The sequence below is a fragment of the Gymnoscopelus microlampas genome (genome assembly GCF_963454915.1).
Source record: "Gymnoscopelus microlampas genome assembly, chromosome: 9".
Lineage (NCBI taxonomy): Eukaryota > Metazoa > Chordata > Actinopteri > Myctophiformes > Myctophidae > Gymnoscopelus > Gymnoscopelus microlampas.
This window is the reverse complement of record NC_139946.1, coordinates 22,201,769-22,215,413: the sequence shown is the minus strand read 5'-3', so window position 1 is coordinate 22,215,413 and position 13,645 is coordinate 22,201,769. Positions and strand designations below refer to the sequence as shown.

Below are 13,645 nucleotides of genomic sequence, written 5' to 3'. Positions count from 1 at the left end.
TTGACAGTGTAATTCATAGACGCCTGTTGTGCAAACTAACTGAAGAGGTTGTGGGGGTAATGAACCAGTAGAAAAATGTGACAGCAGCTGGTGTGGTTTTGGTACCAGGGCAAGCTTGAGGTCAAAATAACTTAAAAACCCACTACACAGCTGAAATTGTGGACAAATTATACATATTAAATGTTGTTTCGCTATTTAACATTTAAACTTGATCATACAAAGTGTCCTTGGTGGTTTTGTTTCATGGTTGATGACTTGTTCCACCCGTTGTCAAATATTAACAAATACTGTATGGGGAATATTTATATCTAAACTGCCCACAAAAAGTTCAAAAACTTAACTTCGGTCGATTATTTCTCCCCTTTAATAATACCAATTGGTATTGTATTTAATGTATTTTTATCGTTGATTAATTAGTCACCTTTACAACGAGGTACACCGCTTGTAAGGATCGGGTATTCGTGGAATGAGAAAGACAGCTAAACGTGTGAGTAGCGTTGGCAAAATCCCCTGCAATATTGTTCTGTTAGTATTCGCCCTTGTTTTGTGTTACTTGATGGATTGGATGATTGCACTCCCACAGTAATAAGGAAAAGACACATTGGCCATTTTTACACTTTATGAATTTTACACTCAGTGTTAGGGACCTCAGTAGCGTGTGGAAGATCCATACGCAGTCACAACAGCTTGGCACCTCCTCCTCATGCTGGTCACCAACCTAGCCACATTTTGCTGTGGGATGGCATCCCATTCCTCAATCAGGATTTGTTGCAAGTCAGCCATCGTGGTTCTGTTGGTCACTCTAGCACGTACCGCACGCCCAAACGGATCCCACAAGTGTTCAATTGGGTTGAGGTCTGGACTCACGGCAGGCAATTCCATCCTTTCCACTCCCAAATTCTGGAGGTACTCTGTGATGACCCTGGCTCTATGGGGGCGAGCGTTGTCATCCTGGAGGATGGCGTTAGGTCCCAGGTTCTGGAGATATGGGATCGCCACTGGCTTCAGAATCTCATCTCGATATCTTACTGCATGGAGATTGCCTTTAATGATCACAAGTTCCGTCTTGCCTGTGAGAGAGATACCGCCCCACACCATGACACTGCCCCCATGGCAAGATGTCACATGATCCGTGCAGCAATCTGTATAACGTCCTCCATGCCGTCGGCGTCTCCACACTTTCATCCTGCCATCCAGCCCGCAGACAGAACCTCGATTCATCACTGAACATGACGTTGCCCCACATTGTCAAGTTCCACTGTCGATGCTGTCGACACCAGCGCAAACGGGCCTGACGGTGATGGGCAGTCATTGCAGGCTTCCGCACAGTCTTATAAGCATGAAGACTGGCTCTGTGCAGTCTGTTCCTTATCGTCTGGTCAGAGATGTGTCTGTGGTACCGTTGAGCAAATCGTTCCTGTAATTCTCTGGAATTAAGCCTACGGTTCCTCAGTGAAGCAAGGGTGAGGAACCGGTCTTCTTGGGGTGTTGTCTCCCTGGGACGGCCACTTCGCGGTCTGTCTTTGACTTCACCAGTCTCACGGAACTTGGTCCTAAGTTTGGAAATGGTACCAGGGCTGACACCAAATAATGCTGCCACTCTATATGCTGGAACACCAGCTTCCAGTTGCCCTAATGCACAGGCCTTATCCTGAAGGGACAAACGCGGCATCTTTAGTTTCCTCCAGTGTTGCTGCTTGATGCATACACAAACCTAAGACGGAAATAACAAGACATGCCATCTTCGGTTTACTTCCCGTATCTGCGTGACGTAGGTGGACGCCTTTTTAGGAGAGCGGAAGCACGTTGGAAGAGTGAACGTGCAAATTATTATTAAAACAGTTAAAAACTTTTTTATTACAAATATACATAATATGTGTTTTCTAGCTTCGTTTAAATGCTTAATTTATAGTTTTAATGTGCAAATGAACCGTTTTTCAATGGTTTTCAATTGTTTCTTTTTACTCTAGAGGGTACTCTTATTCTGAAGAGATCGTCAACCGGAAGTCTTATTTCTGCTCCGTTATTTCTGCTCACGGAACACAGCTGTGCAAAGATCACATCCATGTATACAATATATGCATGTGAGGTGGAAAGACTGGATACGAGGTTAATGGGCATGAAAGCGAAACAGAAAGGTTGCCTCGTTGCTTTGTACAGAAGCGTTGGGACATTTTGTCCATGAGGACTATTTCAAGTTTTACACTCCATCTTCTCAACGCAGAGGTATTGGGAAAGAAAGCAGACTTTGACTTTAATCGACATTGTGTGACAAGCAGCTAACGTGAGCCTTGTTTTGGTGTCAGAACCTACTTAACACATAGACAAAGGGCGTATATCTATCTATCTATGTACTTAAGAATACACGCTTCAGCATTTCTGTGGAATAACTGAACTTGTATTTATGAGCCACAATTCCTTAGCGTTAATAATATCTGACCGGGTGTGCTGTTGTTTACAAACCACATAGCCACTGCTAGCTGACTAGCTGGCTAGCTTGTAAAATGTCAACGGGTGCCAGCATCCAGCTCACTGTGCTGGTATGCAGCTTCATGTCACTGCATGCTGTGATGGGACAACACCAAGACGACTGGATCGACCCATATGACATGCTCAACTATGATACCAGCACCAAGACCATGAAGAAACTACCAGAGGTGAGGAGATGCACTTTGACAGGTTTGATACTGTGCATAAACTGTATAAACATTTCAATACTTTTACTTCTACTCCACTACATCTCAGAGGCAAATATTGTACTTTTACTTCACTGCAACTATTTGAAAACTTTAGTTACTACTTTCTTTGCAGATATACATTATTATAAAAACATACATTAAGCACTTTACTTTAGCCCTACTTTATACACGATCTACCGCGTTGTGAGCTTGTAGATCTGCTATTTTCAAACATTTTAGATGCCAATACTTTTGTACTTTTACTCAAGTAACATTTTGAACACAGGCCCTTTACTTGTAACAGAGTATAGTATCTACACTGTGGTATTGCTACTTTTACTTGTATGTAAAATGCTGAAAGCTGAATTCTGCAGTACCCGGAATACCTTATTTCTACCTATTCAGAACATTTTCCAAAGCATACATTTATTTATTTTTTAACATTTAGGAAAAACAGCCAATATAACATTGAGGTGCTCAACTGCCCATAGTTCTCTGATGCCAACTATTAGTCACTCTTCTGGTTAACTATACTAATGGATATCTGGGTTTGATTTCTGGGGGCTGGGGCAGGGCTAGGGTTAGGCCCCAACCCTACACGCATCAGCACTGACCCTAACCGTTAGGGTCAGTAAGCCAGTCATTCTCAACCTGTGGGCCGGGACCCATTGGTGGGCCCCCAAATAATTTGAAAAACACTAAGATTTTATTAATATAACATTATTTAAAAATATATGTACAAAAAAAAAATCATGTTAAACCTTGAAAAATCGGTTTTCTGACCACTTAACAAGTGGTCAGATGGATGGGCCCTGATCCAGAAAAGGTAGGAACCAAAGGCTATAAATTCATATAAACGCGGTGCTAGGCAGTACCAGTGCAGTCTCCAGCTCTGCAGGAACCTCCTACCATAGTGATAACATGTAATCTACTAACTAACACAACATCATTATGTTTGCTTTGCAGCCAACACACTATCCGAGTGTGCCAACAAAAAGAAGAGAACACATCCAGGACTCCAATGACGCTGAGCTGAAAGTTTGTAACCAGAAAGTGGAAGTGTTGCAAAGACAAGTTAGTGACTTTTACAAACTGATCTTCCCTTTAAGTTTGAACCTAAAGCATTGGGCTTTCGGGAGTTTTATGGATATGCATACTGATCAATATGGTGTACTATTTACTACCATCTAGTACCCACCTACTATATCAAAAATATTCCTCTTCATATTTTATTTTGATAATGATAGTGGCAATGCAATTGTAATCATAATCCTGAAATGCCACAATACGTCCCTCACTTAAGGAGGAGACCTCTAACTCTGCTCTCACTTAGTATCATTTATGTATCATTTATATTGAATGTAATCTATTCTCTTTCAAAAATATCTGCTCTCCTTCAGGTTGAAGATCAGAGAAAGAGGATTGCATTTGTTCTGGAACAGCCCACATGCACGCCGGTGTTCAAACGATTTCTCACCAAGCTCCTGAAGGAAATAGACAGAGTTGGCGTGGTGTGTTTTGATTTCCCTCATGAACTGCAATCTATGATGTAATCAATTTCATTTCATGTATCATGGAAAATAATATTCACTTAGACAATCTATCCCCTGTTCCCCCTCAGCCCAGTGACCCTCAGGACATCTTCTATGATGCCAAAGTGAAACTGTCCCCGCAGGCCGTGGCAGAGATTCGGAAGCTTCTAGAGGGCGAGGAGAGCTGGAGAACAGGGGCGCTGGATGATGCGGTCAGCCAGATATTGGTTGAACTCAAACCCCATGACTACGAAGCCTGGAGGTGGCACTTTGAGGACACCTTTGGTGTGGAAATTGACACCGTTTTAAAGGTAACCTTGCCTTATGCCGTGTCTGAATCATGTTTTTGTTTGTGCTTGTAATTTTTGTTTTAGCTTTTGGAATTTAACCCATTAAAACCGGGAAAGCATCTGTGTCATTTTAGATTTTAGCGTTGGCTATTAAAAAATAGTAGATATACAAGCTCACAGCACTGCGAGCTTGTAGATCTGCTATTTTTGAAAAATCGTGAAATTTGTGAAAACCTTTTGAATATGTATATTTTAAGGCGAACATTTTTAACTCAAATTTTTGCTTCTGGGGGTCAAATTCTTTGAGGTGGGGGTCCCTGGAACAAAATATTTTGAGATGGGTGGTCCATGGTCAAATGCATATAATTTTGGGGGTCCTTGACATGAAAAAGTTTGAAAACCACTGATATAGCAACATACGTTTTTCAGAAAACTGTTCGGCCTCAGGTCTTAATGGGTTAATAAAGTCCTCTCCTCCCCTTCCCCAGGTGTCCTTGTTAGTGATGGTCATAGTGGCCATCATTGTCACTCAGTGGTGGGCGGTGATCTCCTGGTTTGTCCAGTTCCAGAGAATGTTTGCTCTCTGCTTCTTCATCAGCATCATCTGGAACTGGTTCTACCTCTACAAGGTAAACATACTTGAATTGAGGTCTTTAAGACCTAATGAGGCTAGAATTCATGTCTAATAAGTGTTCTTACTAGAACGTAGGACATGAAAGTTACAGATTGCAGCTTTAATTTGATGTACACTATGAAGTGCAGTAGTGTTAACATATCACTGTCCTTGTATGTCCAAAACCGTTACTTTACAGATAATGGAAAAAAATAACCTGTGTTCCAATGGATCCAATTATTATTTAATCACAAGCACTTGTTAACACTTTTCATTGGTTCAATATTTATAAAACCCACAGACATACTTACCATTTTCAATTTAACTTTCAAGATCTTTCCAAAAAGGCGATCCGTTGTGAGCTTGTAGTTCAGCTGTTTTTGCTACTTTTGCATGACACTCTTATACGAGGAAGTAAGGCAATAATTCATGAAATAACATGCATATAAATATGGAGTACGGGGTTTCTGCCCAACAACAATAATATAGTAGTTGGGCCTGTGTTAGGGAAGCAAGTGCTAGTTGCTATTGCCATACCCATTCTAATGCTATTGTCTTACTGTCAGATTGCTTTTGCTGAGCACCAAAACAACATGGTGAAAATGGACAGTGTCAATGGCAAATGCACTGGGATGAAGAAGATTGACTGGAGCGACAGCCTGAAGGGTATGCTGATTGATTTATTTTGTTCTTTTTTTACATTTGTATTTTCTCCCCAATTTAGTCGTTATGCCAAATATTCCTCCCCACACACACTGTGTGTTGTTACTGCTAATGTATCCTACTGGGTTATCTGCCAGTGAGGACACAGCACCTCCATCCCACTCCTCCCACCCTACACTCCCGCTGACAGGCGCCACCCCAGCCCGGGCGTAGGAGCACGTCGTCCAGTGACAAATATTAGCCTCCTCGCCTGCCTTCCCTCCCCCGAACATTTGCTAATTGTCTTCGTGTAGTCGCTCGACACAGCTGGATGCACTGTGGTGGATTCGAACCCCTAGACTCCGCATTGGTGGTGGGCAGGTACTTAACCACTACACCACCGTTTGCTTTTTGATTTAGTACTACCGTACTCAAAATGACAAGCCAAGAAACAACTTAATTGGAATACAGAAATTATCTGATATATTTCGAAAGCTGTATAATATGCATAAACTGACTAATGGAAATAAAATAAATGAATAGAGCCCTCATGTCACAGGTTGGAGTATGCAGCTACCTTGATAAGTAGCCCTGCCTGTCTGTCTCCCACATGGGAGACCAGGGTTTGAATCTTGGGTGTCAACAGGAGAGAACATTGTAGCTTTAAATTACTCAATTATTTATTGATTCCAACAATTGCATACATATTTGGTTGGTATTGATTATCCATAATTGTTTTGACTGCAGAGTGGTTCAGAAGTACGTGGACTCTTCAAGATGACCCCTGTAAGAAATACTATGAGCATCTCATGGTCAACCCAATCCTGTTGGTTTCACCAATCAAGGTACAGTAGCTACACATGTCTTTGAATCTCTAGGTGATGTAGGGCAGATACTTACTGGCATCTCTATAGGCGATGTAGAACAGTTACCTATTGGCAGTGTAGGGCAGATACCTGCTAACGTTTATATCATGGGATTTACATGAGCCAAGGACAGAGGAAGCCTACCCTAGGAGCTCAGAGCGTGGGCACTAAAATGAATCCTTTGTGGAAGGTTTTTCTGATCATGTGACCTATTCATTTTAATCTGTTTAGTTATTGGATACTGCAGCTGACCATCTCCTCGGGCAATGGGATGCGATCTAAACTTTACACTATCCGGGATACGGGATCCAAAAGTCACGGCACTGAGGGACTACAAGGGATGATTTTAGAGCCAACAAAACTTATGTGCTTGTATTTTAGAAATATAATAAACATGTTTATTTTTTTAAGTAGATTCATTGATTGGTCAAAAGTAAGGGCAATGCTCTTAACTACACAATTTAGTGTCTGATGAACTTCACTGTCAGCGGTAAAAAATATACCACCAGGTTAGATTGGAAGAGGCATACTGAAAATCGCTATGTCTAAAAAGAAGTGGTCAAAGAAGTTGGAACAGTTTATTAATATGGCTGGTTTATTAGTATCGAAAATCAGAACTTAGCCTTATTTATGGGTGAGCCACCACAAATTAAATTATGAGTTGATTGATCTTTATTTACTCAGATCTTATAGCAGGTCGTTGTGCATGTGTGGATCTATTGGAGACTGCATATGAAAGCATTTTAATTTACAAATCTGTCAAGTTAATATCTCTTCCTTGCATCTCTTCCTTGCCTAAACCAAACTTGCTATTAGAAAGGATCTGTTGTGTGAAAGGGAAACACTGGACATATATTTTGGAATAAATGCCCAATTCAAGGCCATTGTGTAATGAAGGGGGGGGCAGTTGCTTTATGAATGTTTTTGTCTCTTGTATAGGCCATCACGGTCACCTTCACCACCTTCATCACAGAGCCTCTGAAGCATATTGGCCAGGGGATCAGTGAGTTCCTCGTAGCGCTCCTCAAAGACCTGCCTGTGACCCTGCAGATTCCTGTTTTCCTCACTATTGTAATCGCCATCGTGGTAAGGAACCTTCATGAAACGCCATTTAAATGGACCACCAAAGATACACACACACACAGGACGCTCGACACAGACCATTGAAAGAGAAGAGAGTGAATGGATCGGCGGAGCACAGTGCAAACTCCAGCGTGCGTGTGTGTGGTTGTGTGCTTGCGTTTGTGTGTTTTGCTATGTTCATGTATCAAAGGAGATAGTGAGTGCGTGCGATCCAATCTCTCATCCAGGTGCTTGACAAACGACGATCAACAGTAAAAGTACAAATAAAATAAGATTGTTGTTGCAGTTCACACCAAGACCTGGGAACTCCTGTTCGAGGACAAAGGCCAGGATCTTATCAGGCTGTGACTTGATTAACTCAATAGCAGAGACATGCATCTGTATTCAAATCAAGGGGGTCTGCTGCCTGATTGTTAGTGACTGCTTTCTCATCCTCTTGTCTCCAAAAGGTTACAGCCTCGCCTGAAAATTCCCACAATGTTATTAACCAATGATAAATGATAATATTACTTTAGACTTCCTAATACATGTTTTATAAACACATCCAGGACCCGATAACACGACAGTAGTAAGATCGAAACTTTGAGAACAGAAATAAGTAAGTGGAGCTGAGAACCAGTGTGCAGATTTTATTTGTACTTTTACTTGGTATGTACCTTGTTAAAGTTGGGTCGGTGTGATGAGGTTAAAAGCCTGTTATATGCAATGACACACGTACGAGACAAGTGCTACAGCGGACTGTTTATATTATTATTTTTGCTTTGTATCCCCTTTTTCTCCCCAATTTAGTCAAATAATTCCTCCCCGCACACATTTGTGTGTGTTGGCACTGCTGGTGTACCCTACTGGCTCACCTGCCAGTGAGGAGCCCCGCCCAACACTCCCTGTTGACAGGTGCCGCTTCAGCCCGTAGGAGTACGTGTAATGACGTGTAATGATGAGGCTCAATGCAAAGACTTAAATTACACCTTCATTGTGTCAGGGCTTTAAGGGGTGAAACTAGATATTGAGCGAGAATACATCACAATCAATTTACATTTCTTTTAAATCCTCCCAACATGATGGGGTGTCCCTCTTAGCATCTTTGTAAACATTACATAAATTGCTGTGGGTGAGTTAACTCTATAGTTTTGCGTTGTAGGTGCTTCTGTATGCCGTTGTCCAGGGAGCCTTCAAATACGGTATCACCGCACCACTGCGCCGACGTCGAAGGGACCCCCCTGTGGGACCGAACCCGGCCCGCCAACTGAGGGATGGACAACACGAGAGGCTAGCAGTCGAGGACGTCACTCAGCGCAGCCCAAGACCCCGCGCCAACCACAGCAGACAGGGCAGGGACGATGTTCGCCAGAGAAGGCTCAATAGAGGGAGGGAGGAGCCTGCCAGGGAGGTGGAGACTCTGCACAGGGCTGACCGGCCCTTCAGAATGGACGAGATGGATGCGGGGCAGAGCTCTTCTGATGCAGAGCAGCCGGAGAGAGGTTCTCCATTCACTGACTCTCAAATAGAGGAAGACTCCGATCAGGAGGAAACTGATGAGGAGGTGCCAGTAGATCGCATTAGCAATGTAATGGGTAACCTGCGAGTGAAGCAGCCTGAAGCTAAAGTCAAGTCTTCACCTGCTAAAGATAAACCAGTGGTGTCAATTTCCAAATCATCTCAAGTTAAAACTACTAAGTCATCAGTTGGGAAGGCAAAGCCTTCCCAGGGGAAACCTGCTGGGGATATTGTGGCACCCACATCTCGGCCAACCAGCAAACAGGATGAGCAGCCAACTGGAAGTCTGCCCTCACAAGGGAATGATGCTCAGGTAGGATTTAAAAAGTGAACTTATGAAAACATGCATACCCCAAAACTATTCTGTCTTTAAGGACCATTCCGGTGGTCTGGCATGTTTAGCCCATCATATTTGACATTACTGCCAACCTTGTTAAAAGTTGGAATAGAGTGTACGTTGATTTTCATACCATACTGAAATGAATGGAATCCATTGGCTTCCTTGAAGAAAAAAAAGCTGTATACAATGGACTAAACTAGGGCTGCAGCTATTGATTATTTACTTAGCAATTATTCTATTGATTACTTTTTCGATTAATCGAGAAGGTTTTTTATAAATGTACACCTTAAATTTTTTATACATCAACAAATTGATTAACCACATAAGCCCTATTTTATACTAAATGCACAACTGTGTAGATCGGCTCTTCATAATTTTGAACGTTTTTGAACGTTTTTGACATTTGTTGTTAAATGGTAAATTGATTATTTTAACAAATTATCGATTATTGATCGTTTGTTTGATTTGTTTATAATCGATTAAATTGATGAGTTCAATTAACTGTTGCACCCCTACACTAAACATGCAGGACCACCGGTATGAATAAAGAAGGAATTTTCAATAGCATGAATCTGTCAGTCCCAGTGAGGACAAATAACTGAATGTATACATCCCTGTATGAGATAATACCTCTTTAACCCATTAAGACCTGAAAACCTGATTCTAAAAATGTCTTCTAAAGTTTTCTGAAAAACTAATGTTGCTATAAATCAGTGGTTCTGAAACTTTTTCATGTCCAGGACCCCCAAAATCATATCTATAGGGCCGTAGACCCGCATCTAAAAATATTTTGTGCCAATTTTTAAGATCTTTCAAAAACATCAGATCTACAAGCTCATAACGCAGTACGAAGTGACGCGCTATGAGCTTGTATATCTGCTATTTTTGAATAGCCAAACAATGTGCTACCTTTCTGTCTGTATACATACATACATACATACATACATACATACATGCATGCATGCATGCATGCATGCATGCATACACACACGCGCGCGCTTTCCCGGTCTTAATGGGTTTAAAATGCACTCCAACCAACTTGACGCAAAACGGTGCTTGACAAAACCTTAATAGTGCCATACTAATTACGAATTGATAGGAACTAATTCTGACTGGTTAACTGTTCTTTGAACTGTGATGAACATTCAAGATATCCTTTTGTTTGCTCGAATGCTTTAGCACTGTAGGTGTATTAATGGGACGATGATTCAGATGCTGCGTAAATTGGTAAATAAAATTATTGTATTTTTTTTACCCATTCTTAACATCTCCAAATTTAGTTTTGATCCTAATGCATGTGCCCTTGACATGCTTGCAGAAAATGTGGGTATGTTAACATGTACACTATTATAATGTGAGGTGCAGTAAATGATATTTCTTTGTTAAAAGAAAAAAATAGCTCTATGTTCGCAAAGCAACCATTGCTATAGTTTTTGTTCACTAGCAGGCCCTGTCTCTCCAGCTCTTTAACCCATTCAATCCGGAACGCATGTGTCATTTTAGATTTCTTTAGTTATTCAAAAATCACACCCTGTGTGAAGGAAGCGGTGCCTTTGGGGCGGGGCTTAACTCATTTCAGTTCGTCCCTATTGGTGGTCTGAGTCCACTTACCAAATTTGTACTTGGTAGCATGCTGCAAACTGGAATGATGGCTGTTTAAAACCCAGCCAATGGGCAGACAGAGGGGGCGTGGCTTAAGTAATTACAGTTCGTCCCTATTGGTGGTTTTAGTCCATGTACAAAATGTGTACTCCGTAGCATGCTGCGAACTTGAGTTATGGCTGTTGAAAGGCCAGCCAATGGGAAGACAGAGGGGGCGGGGCTGCAGCAATTCATGCTCGTCCCTATTGGTGGTCTAAGTGCACATACCAAATTTGGACTTGGTGGCATGCTGCAAACTGGAGTTATAGCTGTTTCAAATCCCGTGCTCTAAACGGGCGGACGGACATAACATACGGACGCTCATACGTCATAAGTGTAGAGCGGTTGGCACCGCTAAAAATAGCAGATATACAAGCACCGAGTGCAGCGCTATGAGGTTGTAGATCTGCCAATTTCTTTTTTATCGTGAACATTTGTGCACATCTTTGAATATATGTTTTTTAAAGGGAACATTTGTAACTGGGGGGGGGGTTGTTATATCAGTGGTGCTCCCAACTTTTTCATGTCAAGGACCACCCAAAATGATATGTATTTGGCCACGAACCCCCCCTTCTCAAAATATTTTGTTCGAGGGACCCCCCCAGAAGCAAAGATTTGAGTTACAAATATTCGCTTTAAAGAAATATATATACAAAGATTTGCAAAAATGTTCTCGATAAAAAAAAAAAATAGCAGATCTACAAGCTCATAGCACGGCTATGAGCTTGTACTGTATATTTGCTATTTTTCTTTTTAGCCAAAGAAAGCTTAAAATGACACTGATGCTTTCCCGGTCTTAATAAACAGAAATTTATATTTTCAGGCCAGGATATCAATTTCATCCGAATCAGGAGAGAGAAAAGTGAAATTGGAAGTGATGAAAGAAATAAACAGACAAAATTGGAACTGGAATACATGCGCTTTGCTGGGTTCTCTCTCCTGATTGGATGAGATTTGTAACCTGCCTGAAAAAAAGATTTCTGCTTACTGAAGAGTTGGAGAAATAAGGAGACCGGTTACTGAACCAATACTATATCAATGATTACTATCAGAATATAACAAACAAATATATATTATATTATATATTTTAACCAAAAATATCCTGTTCATAACGTAGCCTAATGCCTGCATGGTGAAATCAATTAACAAAAAACTGCTGATTATGACGTGCATGTAAATGTACCCAGTACCCACAGTAGTATTGAGGCATGGCTTTCATTTTGAGTTGCCACCACATATTAACGTATTGCCATTTTCAACCAAAGTGAATTACAGTATAGGTCTGTTTTTGTTATTAACCAGTGTGACATGTCACTGTAATTATGTTTGTGTGTATATAATATTATAATTATATATTAATAACTCAAGCAATGAATTCAGTGAATCTGATAACCAGCCAATCATATGCAAAATTCCTGACACAATGTAGCCTAGTAAGATTTTCATCAATACATGATTTCATCATAGCTTATCTGTTTATTACGTGATTAAGAGGGTCACATTAAAAAATAACATACGTATATATGACAAATATCAAATTGTTTATAATTATTATGTAAATGGCTGCTACAATGCCATGTAATTCCTGAAGAAGTGTTCCCTCTTATGTTATTGTGCACCAAATTCTCGTTGCAGGTTCTGGAAGCCTCGTCTGAAGAGAGGAATGCGTCATTAGATATGTGTAGAGCTGTAGAAGATCTATCCAGTTTTTCTTGTCCTCCTGTTCAAGAGACTGACCCGGTGACATAACGCCAAATTCATACTAACACAGCGATGGTGGTTTTCCTGCTAAATGGGTGTGTACAAAACCCATGAAACATCTACATCACCTTTGTGTGTGCGCCTAGTCCAGACCACAGCGAGCTTCTGGTTGATTGACGCTTTGGCTCTCCACAAATAAAACCTCAGCGAAAAAGTAGAACTTTCCTCAACGTTTTGCACCACTTTTTTGCTGTCTTCGCCTCCTGCCGTAGCGAGGTCGCTCCTCGCCTTGAGACAATGCATGCATGGAACCACGCTGCATTCTCCGAACGCAGAAGTTTAATATACTACCATCATGGTGTGAATTCAGGGTAACAGACACTGCCTTCTCAGGAATCCCATGATTATGATTTTCAGTGCATTGGGGGGATGCTTTCTTAATCATGAATGTGTTGTATAATTTTAGACTTATCCATTTGTGGGTTTTTACAGTACAAGGATATTTGTGTGTTTTTTTCAAAGGGACAAATGCTTTTTATTTTTCCATGGCTTCACATAATTGTTTTTTATTACAGGGGACGGGTTGAATTATGAGACACGTATATCATACATTCTAATGTGTGTCTGTGTAAGATGGTATTTACATAAACTGTTAATAAGTATTTCTACTGTAACTCGGATTGTTTCAAAATAAGTACAGGGGAAATAACTTTTTTTATGGAAAGCAGTTGTAAGTTGAATAAAACACAGTTGTAATGTGAT

General features: G+C 41.0%; 1 protein-coding gene across 2 annotated transcripts; it reads left to right on the top strand.

Annotated features, from left to right (window-relative positions):
- The first annotated feature begins 2,026 nt into the window (after window positions 1-2,026).
- Window positions 2,027-13,578, top strand: LOC311052764 (chloride channel CLIC-like protein 1). 2 transcript variants are annotated; one of them, XM_084067966.1, is made up of 12 exons: window positions 2,027-2,226; window positions 2,471-2,657; window positions 3,645-3,752; window positions 4,079-4,189; window positions 4,300-4,521; window positions 4,989-5,129; window positions 5,680-5,779; window positions 6,503-6,600; window positions 7,561-7,707; window positions 8,846-9,514; window positions 10,721-10,768; window positions 12,818-13,578. In XM_084067966.1, the coding sequence occupies exons 2-12, from the start codon at window positions 2,505-2,507 to the stop codon at window positions 12,929-12,931; spliced, it is 1,911 nt and encodes a 636-aa protein (XP_083924092.1). In that variant the 5' UTR covers window positions 2,027-2,226; window positions 2,471-2,504; the 3' UTR covers window positions 12,932-13,578. The 2 variants fall into 2 exon arrangements, with proteins under 2 accessions (XP_083924092.1, XP_083924093.1); XM_084067967.1 differs by lacking the exon at window positions 10,721-10,768 and having other exon boundaries at window positions 2,033-2,657; window positions 12,818-13,573.
- Window positions 13,579-13,645: the final 67 nt, after the last annotated feature.